The sequence below is a fragment of the Pteropus alecto genome, unplaced genomic scaffold (assembly GCF_000325575.1).
Source record: "Pteropus alecto unplaced genomic scaffold, ASM32557v1 scaffold3, whole genome shotgun sequence".
Classification (NCBI taxonomy): domain Eukaryota; kingdom Metazoa; phylum Chordata; class Mammalia; order Chiroptera; family Pteropodidae; genus Pteropus; species Pteropus alecto.
The window spans coordinates 31,930,104-31,956,409 of NW_006442484.1; the positions used below are offsets into that span (position 1 = coordinate 31,930,104).

Sequence of the window (26,306 nt, forward strand, 5' to 3'; positions counted from 1 at the left end):
TAGACAGATAGATGAGGCCGATCATTCAAGAACTATATCAGCTGAAACTCAAGAACAAGCAAACAGCTGAGGACAGCTCTAAAACTAAGAAAGTGGCACTCTTACCGGGTCTGAGAACCATCTATTGGGTATGTTTGGTCTCTGTTGATCCACACATACCACCTTCCTCATATCTTCAAAACTTGGGTCATTGGGAACCACATCATAGAATGGTGGCTTGTAATCTTCCACAATACCTGTAACACAGGACAAGAATTATGTTGAGTTAGCAAGAACAGAGGTTCCCTTGGGGTTTCATTGATGTCTGGTTATAATGTCACAGGAAAAAGGATGGATCACATTCCTCACACTTCAAGGTAATTCTGAAAGCTACAGGTAGGTCTTAAAATAAGTGGAGAACAAAGCTAAAAAGAGAAGCCCTGCAGAGAACTGAAGGAAGAATAATTGTTAGAAGAAAATATGACTACTCATATAATTATAATTATTAACAAAATGCTCTAAAAGTATATATAAACAGCTCCATAATTCCCAACAGGTCATAAAGATCCAAGACAAAAATTCCTTTGATCAAAAAAGACATCTTTTGCCATAAATCTAGTGGTGTCAGACCATAAATAGAAATAAAAATTATGTCCACAAACTAGGGCTAGAGGCAAAAAAAATAATCCAAGACCATAATCAAAATACTACTTTTTGTTATGATTGGGGGGAAAAAAATCATTTCTATAAAATAGTTCTTCCCATTAGGAAAATGCAAATAATGTAATACAAATTATTAATTTGGTCATTCATTCACTCTATGTGGACTGAGTATCTGCTAACTGCCAAATAGAGTTGTGTTTGATGGTTCAATTATTTACTCTCAAATTGAAGCATGAAATGTAGAAAAAGATAATCATTTGGGAAAAACAAGAATGGTTGAAAAGTATGAACTCTTCCCTTACTCCCAAATATGAAAGTGACTAATTTCAGCTTCTGCTCCTACATGGTTCCAATGTCTTAGAAATCTTTTTCCCCCTAGCAAAATTACATCTATATCTTTGCACAAAGAAGAGTAATTCTACAAATAGAAAAAATTTAAGCTTCCTCATTTGGGGGAGGGAGTCCAAGATGGTGGTATACAAAGACCCCAAACTCACCTCCACGTACACACCAAATACACATCCACACAGAGAGCAATACCTCCTGAAGAACAACTGAGGGCTGACTAAACAGCTTCTGTGCAACAAACAAGAGAGGAACCACAAAGAGAAGGGTAGGAGAGATGGACACGTGGTGACCATGAGAACCATACCCAGACAAGGTGACCTGCAGTGAGATGTCACTGAGGGGCCACATGAGCAGACTCACCTGTTCTGGGACACAGTGATGGTACAATGACTTAAAGGGTGCCTGGACTATATGTAAAACAATCCATTTACTAACTCTAAGGTGCCTGCCAAACTATTCGGGATCTGCAGAAACTCTCCAGAATCGGAGGTGTAAGTGAGCAAGTGGTATTGTTTATATTCTCCCTCCATCTCAATAGCACAGGTGTGAGCTCAGTCCAAGTGCTCTAGCTGGCTACAGCCACAACCAGGATGCCCCCAGACCCCACTGCAGCCCCAGCCATCTCCCCAGGGCACCCCAGGTGCCTCACATGCCCTCTTCAGCTCCATCTGGCCTGAAAAAAATGCCTGATACATGCAGTCTACACAGATGTCTCTCCTACCCAAGGCCACTCTTTCAAGATCAGGAGAGACAGCTGTTTTGTCTAATTCATAGAAACAAACACAAAGTCAAACAAAATGAGAAGACAATGGAATATATTCCAATTAAAGAAACAGAAGAAAAAAAAAAAACCCTAACGAAACAAAGTAATTTGCCTCAATAAATTCAAGAAAATTGAAATCATATCAAGTGTCTTTTCCATTCCAACCAAAATGATATAAAACTAAAAATCAATTACAAGAAAAAAAATTGGAAAAAACACAAACATGTAGAGACTAAACAACAAACTACTAAACAATCAAGAGGTGGGTCAAACAAGAAATTAAAGAGGAAATCAAAAATATCTTGAAACAAATAGAAACACAACTCTCCAAAATCTATGGGATACAGCAAAAGGAATTCAAGAGGAAAATTACTTCGTAGTAATACAAGCCTACTTCAGCAAAATGGGGATAAATGAAATATACCTCCACATAATAAAGCCTATATATGACAAACCCATAGCTAACATCACGCTCGATGGTAAGAAGCTAAAAACCTTCCCTCTAAGATCAGGAACAAGAAAAGGATGCCCACCCTTATCACTTTTATTTAACATAGTATTGGAAGTCCTAGCCATAGCAATAGGACAAAAAGGGGGGGGGGGTCTCTAAATTGGAAAATAAGAGGTAAAAAATATTTTGCAAATGACATAATACTATATATAGAAAACCCTAAATGCTCCACCAAAAAAATATTATAACTAATAAATTCAGTAAAGTTGCAGTTTACAAAATTAACATTCAGAAATCTGTTGTTTCTATAGACTAGTAATAAACCATCAGAAAGAGAAATTAAGAAAATAATTCCATTTACACTGGTATCAAAAAGAATAAAATAACTAGAAATAAATTTAACCAATGAGGTAAAAGACCTGAATTCAGAAAACTGTAAGATACTGAAAAAAGAAATTGAAGATTTAAGTAAATGAAAGATATATACCTTGCTCATGGATAGGAATAATTAACATCTTTAAAATGTCCATATTACCCAAAGCAATCTGCAGATTCAACACAATCCCTATCAGAATTCCAATGGCATTGTTCACAGAACTAGAACAAATAACCCTAAAATTTATATGGAACCACAAAAGATCCTGCATAGCCAAAGCAATTATGAGAAAGAACAAAGTTGGAGTTACCATACTATCTGATATGAAACTATACTACAAGGCTATAGTCATCAAAACAATATACTACTGGCATAAAAACAGAAATATAGATCAATGGAACAAAATTGAGAGCCTAGAAATAAACCCACGCCTAGGTGGTTAATTAATCTATGACAAAAGAGGTAAGAATATATAATGGGGTAAAGATAGTCTCTTCAATAAATGGTGTTGGAAAAACTAAAAAGAGACATGCAAAAATGTGAAACTAGGTCACTTTCTTACATCGTATACTAGAATAAACTCTAAATGGACTAAAGACTTAAATATAAGATCTGAAACCATAAATCTCCTAGAAGAAAACAGGCAGCAAAGTCTTTAACATCACTCTTAGTAATTTTTTTTTTCTTTTTGGATAAATCTCCCTGGGCAAAGGAAATAAAAAGAAAAAGTAAACAAATGGGACCTATTTTACACAGCGAAGAAAACCAACAAAATGAAAAGACAATCTGCTGAATGGAAAAAAGTATTTGCCAAGGATACATGTAATAAGGGGTTAATATACAAAATTTATAAAGAACTCATACAACTAAGCACCAAAAAAAAAAAAAAAAAAAAAAACCCCAAAACAAAACAAAACAAAACCGATCCGATTAAAAAATTGGCAGAGGACCTGAATAGACATTTCTCCAAACAGGACATACAGATGGCCAACAGACATATAAAAAGATGCTCAGCATCACTAATCATCATGGAAATGCAAATTAAGCCCACAATGAGATATCCTCTCACACCTGTCAGAATGGCTATCATCAATAAATCAACAAACAAGTGTTGATGAGGATGTGGAGAAAAAGGAACTCTCATGCACTGTTGGTGATTGTAAATTGGTGCAGCCACCTGAATAACTTCCCTTTTGGAAATAGAAATGGTTTGGAGTTTCCTTAAAAACTTAAAAATAGAATTAACATATGACCCAGCAATTCCATTTTTTGGCAATGATCTGAAGAAATGAATTCAAAATGATATATGCACTTCTCTGTTCACTGCAGCATTATTTACAATATTCAAGATATGAAAGCAATCTGAGGGTCCACTGACAGATGAATGGATAGATGAATGGTATATGTCTACAATGGAATATTTTTCAGCAATAAAAAGAATAAAATCTTGCTATTTGCAACAACATGGATAGACCTAAAGGGTATTACACTAAGTGAAATAAGCCAGACAGAGAAAGACAAATACTGTGTAATCTACTTATATGTGGAATCTAAAAAACAAAACAAAAAACAATCAAAACAGTTAACAGCTTCATAGATACAGAGAGCACTCTGATGGTTGCCAGAGGGAGGTTGGTGGGTGAGTGAAAAAGGTAAAATAGAATAAGAGGTACAAACTTTCATTTTATAAGTCACAGGGATGTAGTAATGTGCAGTACAGAGAATGTAGTAAATATAATAATAACGTTGTACTGTGACAGACGGTTACTAGACATATTGTGGTGAACACATAGTAAAGTATGTAAATGCTGAATCACTATATGTTGTGTGCCTGATACTTACACTGTACATCAACTACTTTTTAATTAAAAAAAAACCAAACATCATTTGGAATTAGAAAATTGGTTCTTCTATTGTAGAGATGAAACCAAGAAAATTCATTACCTTCCCTCTATCATTAAAGGTTTCAACAACGAGGACAATGGATTACTTGGTTTACGGCTCTTTTTCTTCCCTGTATGTAACCTTTTTCTTCTATTCCTAAATACTTAAGAGATTGTTGGGGGAGACAGGATGAGGCTGTGAGGAAAGTTTTAATTAAGGTTTTCTAGTTCCTATAAGGCACCTGAATAGCTTCAATTCCCTTTTCATTTATCAAAGAAATTAAATTACTTAACAGTGAGAATACATTCTTACAAATCTCATATAAATGCAAACCGTTTATGCAAAAGGTTAGCCATAATAAGGAGCATCTGTTAAAGAAATACTAGATTTTTTTCTTAAACTTCATAGATCCAACTGAATTCATTTTTAAAATGGTGCATAGTCTAATTATGTTAAAATAAATTCCTAGTTGATACTATTGTTTGATGAACTTATCCACACTGCATAACTGCATTTGTAACATGTATCAGTCAATGGATTAAAAATCTTCCCTTGCCAATAATAAACAGGTCATATTGGGTATAAACTGTTGCTTTCAAAAGACAACTTAGGATTGCTCATCTCAGAGGCCTTACCAATACTTCTCTTATAAGGATTCCAGGAAAAGATTTGAACAAAAATATTTTGATTCTTTCCAGTACTAAGGAACACCACATAAAATACAACTGGACACAGATCTGCAAGATAACTTATGCCTTCTAGAGGGCCATATGAATTTACAGGAAACATAAGAGTTGTGCCCTTCACCATTTCAATTTTTCTGAAAGAGAATACATTTAATAACCTGGTTTAATTCTTTAAAAAATCTAGGGATAATTTGGGATAATTATTAGGATAATTTGTCTGCCTAGATTGGGAAGGGTTACGTCAATGTGAATAGTAATGCTAGCTGGATTTTTATATAAATGCAAAATAAAAAAGCACGGCTGGATTTTGAAAATGAGATCTAGTGATACCCAACAATGAAAGGTTTTCCTTTATATTTCCTATATTTTAATCTTATTAAATGCCCCTATGTTTTAACCATTTTGATTCCTTAAACTGTGCTTACCAGAGGTTGTCTTGGTACTCGGGATACAAAAATGAAAAAGATGTGATGTTGGTGATGAGCAGAATTAATAGAAAAGGAAGATAAGAAAAAAATAAGTAAATCGTACACTATTATTAGATGTAGGGGCAGAGAGATGGGAGGGGGACATGGTATTCAGCAGGTTTCACAGAAGCAAACACTTGTGTGGTTTATTAAGTACCAGGTATAAACTAGGTGCCATGGAAGCATGAGTAAACTTTCCAGAACCTGGGGCTTGGGCGGACCAAGGCAGAGAAGAATATGTGGCAGAGAAAACACCAAGGAGAAGGGACATTCCAGGCAGATGAGGAAGAGGGGAGCAAATGGGACAAAGACAAAGAGGTACAAAAGATCGTCACAGTTGGAGGGATGGAGGGAAGTTCTCTGTGGCTAAAATCAGGTGTACATGGTGGTGGGGAGAGCAGGAGATCAAGGACAGACTGTGAAATGACTTGTGCTGTTAAGGTAGGAAGTTATTTACAACTGTTCCTCGTTTCTGCCGAAAAGTGACAAAAAATCTGGTAGTCAGGCAAAAAAGTGAACTCTAAGTCCTTTTAAGACGGCACTCAATGAACAAATTGCCAAATCATGAGCCAGCAAAGAGGACAGCATGCATTCAGGAAAGTGATGAAAAATACAAAAGTACTTTGAGTGCTAAATGAGAAGTACAAACAACAAAGCATACAGGAATGCAGGGAACAGGAGCTCTTAAATGGTGGTCAAGGAAAAAGGAACTGAGCCGGCCTTGCTTTTCCATGCAAGGCTGCTGGTCTGACTCAAAATGCTACGAGAAAGAAATCAGCGAAATTATTTATAACCTACTCCCCCATAACTTTTATATAAAATAATTTATAAAATCATTTCCCCCCCTGGGCATATGTCTAATTGAATGTTTTCTCTCCTCTGGGGTAAATATATCTTTACCAATATCCCTACCACTGACCTGCTGCATGGCTCTGAGGAAACCCCTTAATTGCCTGGCCTCAGTTCCAGCTCCTTTAAAGTAGCATCACAAAGCTGATGTTACTTTACAAGAAAGTCCTAGACACTACTTCAAAAAGCATGACATGCCAGGCTGGCCTTTCTAAAATCCAAGTCTCCAGAAAAAAGGCCTTTCTTGTGATCTTCCCCATCAGGGCCTTAGACCAGGGCCCCCATCTCTACCGTCCCTGACAGCTACACTTGGAACCCACAGGTCTCTCTGCTTCACATGCCTCTGCCTCCAGCAACAGAACTTTAGGAGAAAACCAAGAGAAAAGCACATTCTGTCCCTCCACTACATATATTCCATCAGTGTTGCCCAGGGGATGGTCAGTGCTCATTGCCCAGTAACAACCATCTCCCACCACTGTCTTCTTTTATTTACATACCTGGGCATCAGCCACAGGAATTACTTACAGTTCCGTCAATAGGACACCTTTACAACTTCCCACAGCTCTTCCTTTTGCCTGGGATACCAATCATCATCATTGTCTGATTTTATTTCTCATTCCACCTGCACATCTTTCCAAGCTTGTCCAATTGAGTAGCTCCTATTCATTTATGACTCAGTTTATGTTTTCTATCTTCTGAGAAAACCCTCCCACCTTGCTGCCACAATTCCAGACCCCTGGACAAAGTCCAATGTCCACTCTGTACTCTGTCACCTCCCTGTATACCTCAATCGTTATGGCTTATACTAGTTATTTATAATAATGTGTTCGACTGAAATGTGAGCACCTTTAAATTGTTTTTTTTTTGTTTGTTTTGCTCAAAAGCTTCCCCGAGCATAACACTATACCTAGAATCCAATAGACACTAAATACATATTAGTTGAGTGAATGTTGATTATGTGTCCACAATCCTCTATCCACACCCTTGAGATTAGATGTGTTTGCAGAATTTGGAACTTTTTACATTTTACAGAGGTAATAAATAAGAGGTGCACACTATCTTTTATGAGATACCCTAGCAGAGTCAGGGGAATACCCCACAACCAAACACATTTCTTCAGTGAAATATATGAATAGTCACACTAAACTGGATAAATAAAAGCTATAAACAGACTCACATCGATTCACGTCAAGTCTAACTGCTAAATGAGTTCAGCTCATGCGTTCTGCCAAGTAAGTTAAAAAAACGTTTCAAAGCCTTAGGGATTTCTAAATTGTAAATAAGGTACTGTGGGCCTTACTATACTTTGAATAATCTGAAGGTGAGGCAAAGAGACATTGATGGGATATCAAAATCATGTAGACCACAGCCTTCCTTTCCTTAAGAAGAAACTTGAGGACTACAGGAAACCTTATATGGCCAAGTTCACAGCCAATTAATGGCAAAGCTAAGCTAGAACCCAATTCCCTGTTTATATTCTAGAATTCTTCCCAACAAGCCAATGACATAATGAAATACGTCTCTCTCCATATTAATCTCATGTCATAGCGTGCTCACTCCACATTACACTATTTCTCTTAACTGCTCTCCAACTTTGGGTAGTCACGTCGGTATCCAGGTAATAGGTGAGAAGAAGAGAGTCCCAGGCATCCACATCCATACAAAGAGCTACTGTTAACACTACAGAAAATCTGAAATCCTTCAGAGACTAGAACATTACAACTAAAGCCATTTCAGCCAGAATTAGAGAGAATGGTCCATGTTTGGTTTCTGAGAGGGCTGTAAGTTAATACTGTGTTCCCTTCAGAGGCGACACGTGAGAAAAATGGATATGATTCATAGACAAATCTCTTTCACCTTATTAACTGCATATTTCTTTTAATAGTTACCTTCCATTTTATGCCATCTGATACTGGTTTTCCCATTTCCTGTAGTGATATTAATTTACTTTTAAAACAAAATCAAGTTTGAAAAAGTTAGCCAATTTAAAGGAAAAAAAGTAAGTAAATAATGATACAAGTGGCATCTGGATGTGGAAAAAAATCATGAAGATAGTCTGTGCATGAATGAATCTTGGGAACATGGAGTTTACAGCAAAGCATTCTTCCTGGTGAACAGGATTCAAAAAGGTATATCCAATACAACTAAGCCTTGAAAAACATGGGGGTTAGGGGCACTGATGCCCCCAGGCAGTTGAAAATCTGCATATAAGTTTTGACTCTCTCAAAACTTAACTACTAATATAGCCTACTGCTGACTGGAAGCCTTACCAATAACATAGTCAATTAACATATATTTTGTGTTATATGTATTCTATACCGTATTCTTACAATAAAACTAGGTAAGAAATGTTAAAATCATAAGAGAAAATACATTTATAGTATTTATTGAAAAAAGTCCACATATGAAGAGACCCGTGCAGTTCTAATCCATGTTGTTCAAGGGTCATATGTATTTGTGTTACTTCACTTAACATTCCTCACAAAAGGACCTTAAAACATTTTTCATGCCATGGCTCACGTAAAAAATGATCAACAAATAAATTGATAAGATTACTCATGGCTGAGGTGAAAAGAGTCCAGGGGGTTCTGGTCCCCCTGGGTCCTGGTCTCAATGCCGGAGAGTAAGAGAATCAGTATCTCAGGTATTCCTGTAACCCAACAGAGCACATTCACAGGGAAGCCTAGCCCCATGGCAGGTACTTCTTTCTGAAACACGGACAGAGTTGGACAGCTCCGTTCTCTGTGAATGTGAAGTAAAGTATGTGCGTGGCAGCTAAGACCTCATACCTCCATCCTCACTATAATTCATGGACATACAGAACCATACCTATCACTCAAAGTCAAGACTAATTGCATTCTCAGAAATCTGTTAAAATCATAAAAGTATTTTCTATTATTGGGATTCTCATCAATGTAACACAGCAAAAGTTTGCATAGAAATGGTTTGCAGATTTCTGTGTAGTCAGGCCCTACTAAAAATATTTATGAATATTAGTTAGTTGTCAGAGGAGAGAGCAAAAGCCTAGGAGAGATGCTCTGAGTTAAGCTATGAGCAAGATGCCTTAGATATTGCCTACCCCTCAAAGCCTCAAGAGCAAAGCCCCACAAGAGTCCCAAACATTTGGTAGCTATGGAAGGCTCATCAGAAGAACGTATCATTCCCTGAATGTTGAAGCTGTTATAAGGTTTAAGACACTGATATTTGTCTTGGTGGAGGAGGGCTGCTCCTAAAGAGTGTCAAGGAAAAGAGACTACTAAGCAGTGAACAGCACCCAGTAAAGTTCTGTGGCTTCAGGTTCTTTCATTATGGAGTCAGCTGACTGCCCTCCTCTGGTCTGGATCTCTAACAGGAATCAGTGGGAGGAAAAAAATCCTTCCCACCCACTTTACCTCCATATTCTTGCCCACATCCACATATACAAAGGCTCAAAAAAGAAACAAAAACCTGGAAAGAAATTACTTAAATGAATATAAAAAATTTCCCCTAATATAATGATTCTTCACTTTCTTCAAAGCTTCATATACATTACCATAGTGAAATAAAATTGTGAAACATGTTGACTATTAAGTTACCAAAGAAAAGAGTTCTCCTGGTTTCTGTACACAAGTCCATTATGCTTAGGAATAGGGACATATGCAGTTGTCTGGCAAGCCCAAAGATTGATTAGAAGAGGTTTTTCGAAGTATGTGTGCCAAATAAACTTATTAACAAGTATTTCCTAGTCCCCATCCCATAAGAGATACAGCTTAGCCAAAAAAGAATTTTTCTGAGATATGAATACGTTTTGGCACATTTTAAAGCTAGATTCCATCACAAAATAATCAAAGCCAGTAACAATGAAACAAGAGTGTATCCACACAGCCCTACTGTGGGCACTAAAAGAGAAACAAATGTAGTATCAGAGTGAAAGATTCGCTTAATGAGAGGTGAGGAAAGAGCAACTGAGATCTGCAAACACAGGAGTGGTTTTTGTCATTCATTCTCAATGGAATGGTAACAATACCCATGGCTGCATTATGGAGCACTTACTATATGCTAGACACGAGCTGTGTGCTTTACATACATTATCTCACTTAATAATCAGAACTCTTTAAAATGGATATTATTATCAACATTTTCTGGATGATGAAACTTATGTTCATGATCAAGTCAGAGTATGATTTCTGAGCCTGGAATGCTCTGGTGGGCCCAGGAGAAGCACTGCACAACCGTACCGAGAGTACCATCACATCGGTGTCTATGTACAGTGCTTTGGCCCTAAGGGGAGTCACAGCAAGGAAAGACAGAAACATACAATAAGGTATGTGGCAACCAAACACGACAAAGGAACGTGTCAGTCCCATGTTCTAAATGTGTTTGCCTGCACAATCTGGGTACCCTGTCTTTTCAACAATTCTAATGTATATTCTTATGGGAACTTGACACTGAATTTTCTCTGGGTACTTTTAAGAATAACTGGGTTATTGATAATAGTGTATCAGTCACAGAAATGACAAATATCTATGACATTTATCACTATGGAACTTTGTGTTAAAATATACAGTAGACTGTGAAGCCCATGAAGGTAACAGAGGCTCATGCTGCTCATACGATGCTATAATCAAAGATGTGCTGGAGGATGGATTATTTTATTTAGTTTTTAAATCCATATGCAGATGACCACAGTACTAGAGCAGCAGAACTATGGAGCTTCTGCATATTGGGATCCAAACTTGGTCTAACACTGAAGGCTGAGGCTCCAGAGAAAGGGCTTTTAAACTCAAGAGGGAACACACTATAGGATGCTTAGAAGGGGCTATTAAAGGTTTTTGATCAGACCACAGCTAACTGGCACAAGTCCACAGTTCTGATGTACCATTTTTCTACAGAATCCCCACATAAATTTCTTTCCTCATGCTACACTGAACAAATGTGTCTACAGAACTACAAAAGGAGGAAAAGAAGAATACTGCCAGAGAAGTAGCAAAAATCTAGAAAGGCTAAGCCCTAAGACTCTTAAGGGAGAAATGGACATCTCCAAAACTTGAAAGAAAAGGCAAGTTTCACTTGAAGTTCATCAAGACAAAAGTCATGGATGTCCAAGTTCTGTTGGTATCCCAGGGTGGCGGGGGGAATCTTTATTTCCTGGCCTGGGTGAGACTTACTTAACATATTCTATTTTAACAAGAAATCTCAAAGAGTACAGTCCCTGAGTCAGCAGCATTAGCATCACCTGGGGCCTTGTAAGAAAAGTAAAGTCTCGGTCCAGTGTTAACCCTAAAGCTACTAAATCAGAAACTCTGGGAGTGGGCCCAATGCTCAGTGTTTCTAGGTGATTCTGATGCACAGTCCAGCTTAAGAACCACTGATCCAAGAAAACCCTGCCTTAAGTTCATATAAAAAATTCACACAGGAAAGGTGAGAAACCCGTTTCTTTTCTACCTATTCCAAATTCAGTGTCAAACTAAACATGAAAAGTAAATTCCGAAAGATGCTACTGAGAAATTTTGAGATGTGAAAATGGACTTAACTCTCATTTCCTGTACAGAAACAGCATGAGGTTTATTATCAGTAGCAAATAAATGTAAAATTCCAATAAAAATACAAAATGCAACAAATTTTTATACTCATGGTCCACTTGAGGATCGTTTTGCTCCAGGAGCACTATCTGGTCATCAATTTTTATAATGGACTCATGAACTCAAAGGACACATAATTATAATGACCTTCCTAAGATATTCATATATTTAAATGAGGTACATTTAATATGCGATAATTTCAAAAATATATATTCTTTTAATGACAGTTCTTAAAGCTGGTAAGAAAGTGAAATAGGTACATCACACCCTGGGGTGAGTGGGATATTGTAAATTAGTATGACTCTTATGGAAAGCAATTTGGCAATATGTGTCAAGACATAAAAACATCAATACTCTTTGACCTATTAAGTCTACTTTTTTTTCAGATTAAGAATGAATTCCCCAAATGAAAAAGTTATATGAAAAAAAGATGCCTACTATAGGCCCCAAATGGAGGAGAATGTTTAACAATATGGAAATTGGTAAGTTAATAAAATACCATGTGAACATTTAAAATAAAAACAGATTGACAACATTAAAAAACACACGAATGAAAAAGATGATACAGAATTGTATCTATGATTACAACTAAGTCAAAAAATATATGTATGAGTACATAAAGAAGAAGTGAAAAGAAACATGAATATTAAAATGAAAGGGCAAAGTTTTTCTTTATTTCTGTTTTGGGGCAGTAATAACTAAGACGTTAATATTAATTTAAAAAGACTTGCAAGCAAAGCAGCCTGAACACTTTAACAGTTTAAGTTTGGATAAACATTTCTCTGTGCGTGTATGTGTGGTATGCGTGTGAGCACATAAACATTTATGGGAGAAGAGGGACTAGAGAAAGAGAAGGGCCAATATCACATTAGTCATCACCAAGGGACAGTAGCTGATTTCAAATAAGCGTAAGGTACTCTTACCTTCCCCTAAAAATCAAACCATACCACAGAAGTTTAACCCACAAAACTTTAGGAACTGAGAATAAACTAAATGATGCCATAAGGGGGAGACCAATTAAAATTTTATGTATATATGTGTGTGTGTGTGTGTGTGTGTGTGTATGTACACACACACACACATACACACACACACACACATATAAAATTCTCTTCTAACCTTTATCAATTTTTTTCAAAAATAATGTTAACCAAGGGATAAATCAAGCAAACTATCATTTGTTGAGCTAAAATTTAAACTGATGACTCCAATTTCACATTGAACTATCAATCACAGCTGATCTTTAAAAGCCATTTGGGTTTATGCCTCTGACACAAGGAACTAGTTTGCAACATGCGTTCTTACACAGCCCAAATCCCAAGTTTCTGCGAGCCTCAGCTTTCATCATGCACTTGTTTGGCACTGCTCCAGCACACCCAGAGCTGGGTTGCTACCATACTGGCCTCGGAATATTTGTTTTCTCTTCGTCTGGGGCAAGTTTCTCATTACATGGTTTATTAAGACACCGATCCTTCCCTAAATTGTTAAGATAAACTAATTAGGATGTTTGTTTGTTTTTTTTCCCCCTTCCAGTTCCAAGGTGCTCAAGAATTATTAGAGAGGGTGCTGGGGATATGAAGTTGATATGCAATTTCAGGCAAAGTTCAGAATTTTATAAATCTGCAAAAAACAATCTCTGTTGCAAACAATTCTCAAGGCACTTGACTGGCACAAATACAAGTAGGTAGCTCCTGACAATTGAGAAATAATTACCAAGAAAATGTTCATGACTCCATCCAAAAAAAAAAAGTACTTTAAAAGAATTATCAGGTTATAATGTATGTATGTTTACATTTAAACTGAAACACTGGCTTTGATACCCTTAGAGAGTATTGTTAAAAGCAAACACACTCTGCTGTTAGAAAAAAAAATAAGTACCATGAAGGCATACTGATTTTAATTACTGCACACTAAAACTACGGTTGACCTTTGAACAGCATGGGTTTGAACTGTGTGGGTCCACTTACACACAGATATTTTTTCAGTAACTATACAGTCGGTCCTCAATATTCCCGGGTTTCACATCGGCAGATCCAAATAACCGCAGATTGAAAACAGTATTTTTGATTCATGGTTGGGAATCCATGGATGCAAAGAGTCCACCATATGCACTGATCTACACCATTTTATAAAAGGGACTTGAGCATCTGCGAATTTTGGTATCCACAAGGATCCTGGAACCAATCCCCTAGGGATACTAAAACACAACTGTACTTAAGTTTCGGGGGAGTCAAAAATTATACTCAGATTTTTGACTGCATGGGGGTTGGTGCTCCCTACCCCCTGCATTGCTTAAGGGTCAACTGTATATTAAATTACCCCAATTCCACGTCCTCACAGAACCTTTTATTCTTTGGCTGTGTTATTCATGAACATTATGATTGCTCCAAAAATCTCAGTCTTTACAAGAAAATAATCAATGGAAGGTGTGATGGAGCATAGATGTTACAGACTTTGTGCATTATTTTGTCATACTTCAAATCCAGGATTCCAGTGGGTCTCAGGAGGATGTCAGAAGTATCTTTTGGAAATGAATATTAACCTAAATATATGGCACTGTCTTCTGTTTTCCTGGAACAATTTCAGACACATCCTCTGTGAAATAAGACTTCCAGTTGTAAGACGCTGATTTAGTTGAATCAAGGGATTCTGCTGCAATAACCACTTTGTGGGCGGATGGGGGCATGTGCCATTTGAAAGAGTATCTATCCTTAGTGCTTTCAGTACACAATGTACTGAAAGTAAAAGTTCAATAATGTATTTGTAGCTGATTGGGATATATTAAAGACAAGGGTAAAAGACAAGAGTAAGAGTTTATTATAGGAGACTCAGGTAAAAATGATTGACATGCTTCTCTAACTGCTAAGGCAATACCACTTCATAAAACTTACTTATAAGGGTACCAGTATAAGCCATCTATTCAGGGCTTCCTGAATTTAAACTCCACTTGTTCAGAAGGTACAGCCTACTTCTTACAAAAGAATGAATTCTGAATGTACAACCTGAGCCTTTCTCAATAATTCAAACTTAAGAAGTAAAAATATCTAAAATAGCAGAATTCACTCTTAGATTTACTTGAACATTCTCCTCACATTAAACCTCACTTGTCAAAAGAGCAAAGTAGGAGGGAGGATGGGGGAAAAGGCAGAATAGGAAGATGGAAGAAGGAAAGAATGAAATACGGACCAATCAAAAGGAAAAAGTAAAAAACAAGAAGTAACTAGTCTGTTCCAGAAATATTATTTTTCAACCATCATTTCCACTTGTATAGTTAAATTATATAAACGCTATTGCATTTATAAAATATAAAACGCCATTGCATTCCACCTACCAGCCATAAATCAAATATAAATGCCGACAGCTTGACAACTATGATCAAGGAACAATGGGGACTTAAATATTCCCTTTATCCTTTTTAAGGGTAACAGAATCAACGGGGCTTGGACAAAAACAATATTAGATTAGATTAGATACCTACCATTGCTCACCATCCGCCTGGCCACTTCCCATAAGACAAGTCCAAAGGCCCAAATATCAACTCTCTTGTAAGAATCAAAACAATCCACCTGGATGGTTTCATCTAGAACTTCAGGGGCCATGTAGCGTTTGGTGCCCACACGGGGGTTGTTCCCCACGTCAAGCTGATTGGTGCTCTGGGAATGCATGACTGCCAGGCCTAAAAGGAAGAAAACAAGAGTGTCAATCAACTCACTCACTTCCTCTCTCACAGAGAATTGCTGAAGAATTTTAAACCAACCCCAATCAAAAACGCCCTCTTGTGGTACCCATGGTCACTGCTGCATCATACCCAAAGTAATCTGGAACGCCAGTTGTGATTTCTGTGAGAGTAGGCAAAAGGACTACTGCCAGAAACATTCGGAAGTTATTAGGTTAACACACAAATGTCAGAGACAAAAAAGTTCTTGGTAAATAATAAACTAATGCCCCAAACCAGTATTAGGCTGGTGTTTGAAGTCCACAGGAAAACAGGGTCCCATGTTAAATGGGAATCTCAAATCGTCTTAACAAGAAGCAAATTATACTCTCAAGCTCCACCACAGGCTCCCACTAGACTGCAAACACAAATTTTAAACAGTGTGAGACAGAGAATTTGAGGTAATTTATCTCTACATAGAGAGCCGACTGCTCCAGGCACTGCTCCATCCTTAAAGAAAAGAGCTACTCACCCGACAATAATGCTAACCAAATCCACAGGCCTTTCCCTAGAGTCGTGTGTACAGATAACGTTAAACTGGACCTCAATTCAAAGTACAACGTTCATGTTAAATGGTTTCGAAACACTTGCCTAAAACTATGACTCATTTCAGAATTCCTCCATCAATTAGAGAGACCTGGCATCCCTCGCAGACCAAGGGAATTAGACAGATACATACATGCATGGTTTATCTGCAGACAGGATTACCTTTGTTGATGCATATGCAAAGCAACTGAGAATGACTCCTGTAACACTCAAAACAATGAAAAATGCCAAAGTAGAACAAACAGCCCCTGCAAACCTTTGCAACCCAACAATCTTTCGAAACCCCTCAAGACATCTATGGAGAGAACATTTCTCTTCCCACTCCATGGTTTCAAATGTGTGGGATAATGACGCCATACAGTGCCAGGGAGATAGCACATGTTGTTATCTCAGTCTGAATAATGAACAAGATATGGCAACTTCATTAGACTAAATCAGACTGCTTCCTATTTCCCTTATTTTTATCATCAACTCCAAGATCACATGGCCACTGTGAACACTTCGTAAATCATATATGCCTCTCCACCATTTCTAGAACCAGAGAATCAAAATAACAATACAAAAAGGTACAGTTTAACTAGAGCACAGAGATACTAGCTGTGGTGGTTTGAAAATGTGTCCACATGGTTTTTGAAACATCCCCCTTCAAGAGGTGAGGCTCAATTCCCCACGCCTGGAGCGTGGGCTAAACTATAATAAAAAATATGGCAGAAGTGAGTGTATAGTTTCAAAATTAGAACATAAAAGTCATTGTGGCTTCTTCTTTGCTCACTCGTGTTCGTTCTCTCTCTCTTCCTTCTCCTTTTCCTCTCTCCTTCACTCCTCTCACTCCCTGTGACACTCAAGCAACCCTGTGGAGAGGTCTGCATGACAGGGAACTGAGGCCTCCTATCAATAGCCATGTGAGTGGGCCATCTTGGAAGATCCTCCAGCCCTGAACTCCAGCCTTCAGATGCCTACAGCCCTGACCGACAGCTTGACTGATACCCACGTGAGACCCTGAGACAAAACCATACAGCTAAGTTGTTCAAAGATTGCTACCCCTCAGAGAACTGTGTGAGATAATTTGTGTTATTGTAAACTGTTAAGTTTAAGAGGTAATTTGTTACCCCGTAATAGATAATTACTATACGAATTCAAGAGACAAAACAACCACATACAATGTGTGAACCTTGGATGAATTCTTATTTGAAAAAAAAAAAACTAGAAAAATTTGAAAATGAATAATATATGATATTAAAGAATTAATGATAACTTTTAGCTGTGATAAACTGTGCATATATTTTGAAATATTTTTAGGAGATGCATTCTGATTCTGAAGTAATTAGGAGTAGTGTTATGATATCAGCAAGTTATTTTCAAATGAATTAACAAATATATATAAATAGCCATATATAGATAAAGGAAATATGGCAAAATTTCAAGAACTGTTGAATCTAAGTTTTGTGGATATGAGTAATCATTATACTATCCTTTTACTCTTTCTGTATTTTTGAATTTCTTTATAATAAAAAGTTAGGAAAAGAATAGAATACTTTTTTCAGTATTAATAGAACATGGTTTCTAAAAAGTAATCCTTAATTTCTGGGTATAAAGTGAAAACTTACTTACAAACTGCCAGCAAAAATCTCGCAGTACTATTCTAAATATTTTTCTTCTCATACTTGGAAAACACTGTAAAATGATTTCGCAATGTGGAAGAAAAAATTAAAGGGATTCAAAGAAATAAATTTACCTGACATGTCAAATCTCTTGTGTTTAAAAACAAAAATAAATTTTATCATTTATATAAGTAGAGCTATACTATCTACACCTTTATCAGTCTAACGATAACTACAATGACATAAATGTAAACCGTTTTTTAATCAAGTAGAGTGAGGACTGTCAATAGTCCACTGAAATGAATATCCAATATTTCAATTCAGTTCTCATTAGCATAATTATTCAGCCAACATTCAAGGGGTCTGGGATGAATATGGTTTTATATCCAATGTCACTATAAATAAAAATAATCTTATTTATAATGCAAGTGAAGCTAAACTGCGCATTACCTTAACACCATAAGAATGAGATATCTTAGCAGGGCAAGAGGTAAATTAGTTTGGAAAATTTTTTCCCCTCTTTCCTGACTGATAATTTTGCCCTGGTTACAGAAGAACAAATTGAGAAACCATTTTTATTTTAGACAAACTCATTCCATAGGCTATTTATGTGTACCTACTTTGTGTAAAGGGTTGTGAAGTCAGAACACAGCAGCGTGGTTGTCTCTGAGGGTGGGATGGGGCAGGGACTCGCTGAATGAGAATTGAGGTGTTGGTCTAAGATAATGTGTCTTGATAGGGATTTAGATTTCACAGAATTTGTCAAGACTCGGAGAATGTATACTTAAGACTTGTGCCTTTCGCATGAAATTTAAATTTTATCTATAAAGACAACAAACAAATAACAACTCTACTTAATGATAAAGAGGTGTGCATGCCGAAGTCTTTGGAGGGAAGAGCTCTTTTGCCTATAATTTATTTTGAAATGTATCAAAGTTTAAGGAGAATTCATGAATAGGGGGTAGATAGATATGTGATAAAGCTTAAGAACCGTAAAATAATAATAGGAGAATCTAGGTGGTGGGGATATAGTTGTTCACTATGACATTCTCTCAATTTTTCTGCAAGCTTGAAATTTTTCACACAAAAAAAATATGTTCAGGGGCAAAAAATGTAATCTGGTTAAACCCTGGAATACAACAAAGTAAAAATGATAATTAAAAAATATTTGTAAAAATTTACCCAAATCTGCTATGCAACACTGTCCATTCTTCTTAACCAGGATGTTTTTGCTCTTTAAATCTCGATGAGCAATGGCTGGTTTCCCTTGGGTCCCAAATATCTCTATGTGCAAATGTGCAAGACCACTAGCTATGGACAGCACTATTCGCAGGCAGCTAACTGTATCCAGAGTAGTAAGCTGAAGATAGTCGTACAACGATCCCATTTCATGATAATGTGTGATTAACCACAACTGGGTACTGGAGTGTCTTGATGTCATGTCTGAAGCAATGAAACCTGGAGAGAGCAATAACAAAATTAATAGACATGTGAGAATTCCACATTATAACTTTCAGTATCTGGAAACAGTGGACATTATCTGTAACAAAAATAATTTATATTAACCAACTGCCAAAAAAGGAGGTTTACAGAAGCATCGACAGAGAAAAATAATAGTCATTTCTTAAAAAGGTGCTGCTAATAGGAAAATTTCATATTACCATGCTAAAATAATCCTTTAAAAAATATTTTACACAGCATTAAAATTCAGATAGGATATATGTATTTGTGCTTACCCATAATGATAGTGCCAAACTCTTCATCACTCTGATATTCCAAGCACAGATAATTCATCAACTACTCAAAAAGGACAAAACCCTGGAATCTAGACATCTGTGTTCTAGTCCTGATTCTGCTTGTAATTTGCTGTGTAATACTGGCAACTCATTTAGGCTCTCTGGATTCTCTGCTCAGTTGTAAAATAAAGGGGTGAGTTTATTTTAAATGACTGACAGATTCATCGAATAAAAAAAGAAACCAATCAACTATCACAAGCTTCTATGATGCTCTTTGTTAGTCACACAGGAAAACCAAGATAATAATGTTTGTTCACTAGAAATGAAGACTGATCTAAAAAGGAAAAACATTACAATATAATGTGAAAAGTACAGTAATATATATCTGCAACGGGCAACATGAGCCCAGAGTAGGGAATCATAATAATTCAGACCAGATGTTACAATAGGCTTCCATCAAGAAGTGACAACGGGTCTGGAAGAGAAGTGAAATATTAACAGATGTAGATAAAGAGAAAGAAATTTTTCTAGATATTCTGTGGGGACTTTTGAGCATACTGACAGAATTCTAGAAGTTGGAGGCACTTTCTACCATATGGAATAAATTGCGATATATGTGCATGCCTTTTCTGCTACAGAAGTGCTTTTCTAGCATTATCCTTTCACATATATTATATAGAATTATATTACTATAATACATATTTTACAATATGTGTATGTTACACGATATATAGTGAAGTTTGGGACATATAAATAGAGGATAAAATTTTAAAAAGACAAAAACAGCTGAGGAAGAATTAAATGACTTACGAAAGTATAATGTAAAAGAAAAATGCGTAAAATGCCTTACACTCGCATAATACCTAATATAAAACTTATGTCACTTTCACATATATTTCCTCATGGGATTTTCCTCAATAAACCAGTAAGACATATCGTTGTACTCATTTTACAAATAATGAAGTTGGTGCTCGAAGATGCCAAGGATCACAGAACTATTAAGTTGCAACCAATTCCAAGTTTGGTGCTAGCTGTTCTGCCATACCATGCCTTGCACAGGAAGCTCTGGGAACAAAGGAAAATCTCTTATTTGATCACCATCCTCACTGACAATAGAAGCAGCTGCTACTGAGTACTAACGACATGCCACGCACTTCACATGCTATCCTCCTACAACACATCAAGTAGGAATATTACCACTGACATTAAGGTCAGTAATGGTCCCTAGCAGTCTGGCTCTAGAACCCATGCTCTTATCCACTATATCATACCACCCCCAACCAAGCTGGCTTCTACTCAGAGAAAAACAGTTGGACATTTGTACCCATGGGCCATGTACAAAGTGAACTCAATAACATCTCCACACCTTGATTTTCTACCTCTTTCTTCCTCTTCCTCTAAAACAGTTTCCACAGCGAGCCTTAGTCTCTCACTCCTTCCCTACTGTCCAGTCTGGCTGTTTCCCCACGGCTGTTTTTCCTGGAGCTCTTAGCTGGCCATAATATGAATGAAAATGTGTACTTAGACATTAGTAATTCTTACTCAAAAAATGTTGCTGCTTTATTATTTTAAACTAAATAATATTAATCTTTAATGACTTTCTCAAAAATAAATACCCCACGCTATAAAAGCACCACTGAAAAGAAATTAAATTACTGCTGTATATTTGTGTAGCCTCTACTGATTTCTCTGCCCAAGGGAGAGCAACTTCTGATTGATTGATTGATTGAATGAATGAATGAATGAATAAATAGATAGGTAGATAGATAAATAGATAAATAAATAAATATTCTCTTACCTTCCCTAAGCCCTCTAGGTCTTAGAGAAGGATTTTGCTTATCCCATTTATTATCCTTTAGACCTTCAGGAAAAATAAAATAAGCAAGATTTTTTTAACTGTTTACCTTTCACGTGTGAATTATATTGCTACATTTTTTCAGACTGCTACAGCATTTTTGTAAGATCTTTGCATTTTGAGTCAAAGCACTCTACTGTTCATGCAGGTTGAACAGGTGCCTATAAAAGCTGGACTCTAGCATGTGTTCATAACAAGGAGAGACAGTGATTACAGCAAAAGCCTCTTACTCAACAACCAAAGTCATCCTCCCACTCTCCTCAAGAGCTAAAATAAACCCCAAATCTTAAGTGACTATTTACGTAGCATAGTGATATCTAGAGCACTTTGCTCAATGACCCATGTGAATCAGAAGGGATGCCTGAACATGCCTTTCCTTCAAAGAATCTCAGATCCCTATGCCTCTTAATCCCCATTAAGATTAATTCTAATGGGCAGATGCACATACACTAAACTAAGCAGCTCGGGGATCTGAGACTCATTGAGTGAGTCACTTTATCCATACACTTTAGTCACTTTGTCATTACATTTGAGTTAAATTTGGCAGTCCCCAACATTTTTGGCACAAGGGACTGGATGCTCCTATGAGAATCTAATGCCTGATGATCTGAGCTGGAGCTGAGTTGGTTATGCTAGCACCAGGGAACAGCTACAAATACAGATGAAGCTTCGCTTGCTCACCTGCTGTTCACTTCCTGCTGTGTGGCCTGGTTCCTACCAGGACACGGACCGGTACTGGTCTGCGGCCAGGGGTTGGGGACCCCTGAGTTAAATGACCTGTGATATCACTTCATTGTACAATAAGGACAAGAATTATTTCCACCGTTTTTACTTTCACATTCAGTATTGAGGACACTACCCTACACATGGTAGGTGCTCAGTAAATATTTATTAAACTGGATTTAATCACAAGAGAAATTTGAAAGTCACCTTTGTAATACGATTTGTATGAGAGAAGTGAGATTCCCTTGGTGTGATCACATAAGGCAAAATACCATCCATTTCTTATTACTTAATGATCCACGGAAATTCTGAATTCATGAGATGAGCATTTAAAGATAAGTACTTTTCATACCTCATGGCTTCTAATACAACTAATGCTTTATCTGTTGCTCAACCTTAGTTTGTTCCAGTGTCGAAGGAAAAACTAGGACATTTAAAAGTAATTTTGACTGTTGATGAATCTTTACCTCATACCCTGACTCTAGACTAAGAAGCAATTCTATTACTATATGATCATTGAATCAATTACAGTGTAAGGAACAAAACTGTGGTTAAGTCAGACTGTCTGGTGTGATTCTCAGCTCTACTATTTAACCTGCTGCTGGGTGATGTTAACCTCTGTGCACCTCACTTATCTTATCAATTAAGACTAGAAAAACAAGAGTACCTACCCTCTTATGGTTGTGATGAAGATTAAATGAGAAAATGCACATGAGGCATTCAAACCAGTGCTTACTCATTTTAACTAGTCATTATTGTTGCTGCTATTGCTATCATTACTGCGACACAAGGCAGCGTGTTTTAAGAGTTATGGCAGAGGTACAAAGTGAAGGATTGCAGAGAAGCACAATTAAATATGCTGGGAGAGACTGGAAGGGCACTAAGAAGTTTTGAGGGAGGAAGAGGTAGTTGGAGGGTGAGATGGGGATAGTGGGTGATCGAGAACAACATGAACAAAGGCACAGAGACATGAATGTTCAGGAATGACAAATATCAGAAGTGGCTGCATTTGGGCACATTTGTAAAAGAGGCTTCAGAGACTCCTTCGACCCCAAAAGAGGGAGTTCTGGAATGCCAGGCCCAAAAGCCACAAATATTGCAAGCCATGTGCGAGTCATCAAAGACACTGAGCAGAAGTATCTCAGCTAGCCAATGGAAGATAACTCAGTATAGAGAGATAGATTGGAAAGGAAAGGCCAATAGAATAATTCAAGCGAGGAGGAGGAAGGATCAGGTGATGGCTAGGGCCCCAAGCAGTTAAGGAAGGGGAAAATTCAAAGCACAGACAGACAATTCTGAGATGGAATATACCACTATACTGTTGAAGCAAAGTTCTGGACAACTGTCAAACCATTATTGACAGACCACTTGATTCATATTTAATATTAAATTGGCAGTATAGTCATGTGTTGTTTAACAACAGGGATGCATTGAGAAGTGCATCGTTAGGCAATTTTGTTGTTGTGTGAACAGCATAGAGTGTACTTATACAATCCTGGATGGTGTAGCCTACTACACACCTATAGGCTATATATATATAGCACAGCCTACTGCTCCCAGGCTGCGGACCTGTACAGCATATTACTGTACTGAATACTACAGGAAACCATTAACATGATAGTATTTCTGTACCTAAACATATCTAATCATAGAAAATGTACAGTAAAAATATGGTAAAAAGGTAAAAAAATGGCACGCCTGTATAGGGCACTGACCATGAATGGAGCTTGATAGACTGCAAGTTGCTATGGGTGAGTTAGTGAGTGGTAAGTGTGAAGGTCAAGGACATTAATATACACTACTGTAGACTTTATAAACACTGCCACACTGAATTTATAAAACAACACGAGATTAAATCAAGCGCAGGACAAAATGATGCAATCAAGAGACACGTTAAACATGAGATGTTTGAGGCTGCTGCCAGCATCACATGGCACTGTTTTACAGTAAACCTTTTGTTGTTGTTGTTAAGTAGAAAGAATACATTCTAAAATAATGATTAAAAGGTAGGGTACAGTAAATATATAATCAGTAACATGGTCATTTATTATCATTATCAAGTATTATGTACTATACATAAATATGTGATATACTTTTTTACAACTGGCAGCACAATAGGTTTGTTTACACCAGCATCATCACAAACATGTGAGTTAAGCATTGCGTTACTTCATACTACATTCATTTTGAAGGCTACAATGTCACTAGGCAATAGAAATTTTTCAGCCATTATAATCTTATGGGACCACTGTCATATATGTGGTCAGTCGTTGATGAAAATGTTGTTATGTGTCACATGACTATACTGGAATAGAAATAAATTCTAGCAACAGCCTTCCTACAAGCCAAACCTAATCGGATAGCCATGAAGTGGCCAACACTATCCTATACAAATCAAATTCTGTATAAACTATATCCACTATTGAAGAAGCACACCAGGAAGTAGTCATCATAGATGTATTAATATAAACATATTTAGAGAAACTTTTCAAACAAAGAAGTCAGTGGGCACAAGAAATATTCTCGCTCTTAATACTTCCACAGCAGTATTTCAATGAGCTCTTCACATATTTCACAAATGTTTTTCTTTTCTACAAATGTTTTTTAAGCTTTAGTTTCAAAATTAAAATGTATGCTAAATCCCTCTGTAAATCTAGGCTTTAAAAAAACGATGCCTAGTTTGAGGGAATGTGCATTTAATTATGATGTCCCTGGGAGCTGTGAATCTCTAGGAAATCGTCCAAAGATCTTTCTTAGTTTGATTCAAGTAATAAATATTCAAAAAGGGTGGAGTAAGTAGAACAACCAATGAAGCCTTGAAGTGAACAATATGGGAAAATTTTTGTTGTTTAAATAACAACCTGCAGAATAAGAATGAACAATAACAATTTCCTTTTCCCTATCGAGAGAATCTCCATTCAAACTTAGCTTCTTTGCAGATTAAAAATTAAAACAAGAAATTAGTGGTATAAACTTAAACAGTATATGAATACCAATGATCCCTACATTGCTTTTCAAGAGGACAGGCAAATCGGACACCAAATCAAAAAGGGCAAAGACAGGGAAATTCTTTCTTTCTAGAAATAATGAATGAAGGGATTTTTATTGGTACTTACCTAAAATATTTTCATGCCTCAGCATCACAGTGTTGTACAATTCTGTTTCCCTGAACCACGATTTCTCATCTCGGGAGGAGAAGATCTTCACAGCGACATTCTCCCCTTGCCAGCTGCCCCTCCACACCTCACCATACCTGCCTTTCCCTGTGGAAAGCAGTGCAGAGGTGACAATGGACAGGTAGCCAATAAAGTTTTTGCCCGCAACTCTTAACCCCTCCCATTATTTACTGCGAAGAATTTGATTGGGGGATATAAATACCACAATCTTTTGCCTGTAAAGATATACAAAAATAAGCACTGTCCCCCTAGCCATGTCACTGTAATAACAAATTAAACATCCTCAGTATCTGCACTGTACAATTAGCTGCTAAAGATAAAGTTTACATTTACATTCCTCTATTAAAAGGTATGAAATCCACATGGTTTTTAAAAGCCCGTGAAAGTTAGTAAAACTTAGAAAGTGGTATACATTATTAAATTTCAGTGTTGTGATGAAAGCCAAAAAAAAGTGTATGTGGCTAAACTGAAGAGCTTACTTGATTCCTTCCCTTCATACCGGATCAACGTAGGCATTTTGTAAGAGTTTAAGTTTTTGAATTTACATCTGCATTTATATTTTCCACAAAGAAGACTATTAAGTTTGAGGTGTGTGTTTTGAAGGATTAAAAAAAAAAAAAAATCACACACAAATACACAAAAAACAATGCTGTGAAGGGGATCAAAAAGCAGCCCCTGCCATCCCTAAAGGATTTCTTGGCAGAGGATATATTTCAAAAGAGGATTTGCAAAGTCTTAAACACATAATCCCTGAACAGTTCTGCTTTCTGACATTGGTCATGGGTATTTGCTTGTTAGACAGCCCCCATGATGCCACCAGTGGGCTACGCTGAAAAGGCCAATTGGAGAAGACATTTTCCAAAACATGGGGACGAGCAGTGATCTGATCTGTTGGGAGCATGCCCCCTCCTATGGCAGCAACACAAA

At 36.9% G+C, this 26,306-nt stretch overlaps 1 protein-coding gene across 4 annotated transcripts in view; it reads right to left on the minus strand.

Moving 5' to 3' along the window:
• Window positions 1-26,306, minus strand: part of ACVR1 (activin A receptor type 1) — a 122,688-nt gene that overhangs the window by 1,728 nt on the left and 94,654 nt on the right. For all 4 annotated transcript variants that reach the window (XM_015596783.2, XM_015596782.2, XM_025039401.1 and 1 more), the window contains 4 exons: window positions 25,320-25,466; window positions 19,072-19,347; window positions 15,506-15,703; window positions 106-236 (listed from right to left, as the gene is read on the minus strand). In XM_015596783.2, the coding sequence (XP_015452269.1) occupies window positions 106-236; window positions 15,506-15,703; window positions 19,072-19,347; window positions 25,320-25,466 (752 nt within the window). The remainder of the gene's footprint in view (window positions 1-105; window positions 237-15,505; window positions 15,704-19,071; window positions 19,348-25,319; window positions 25,467-26,306) is intronic.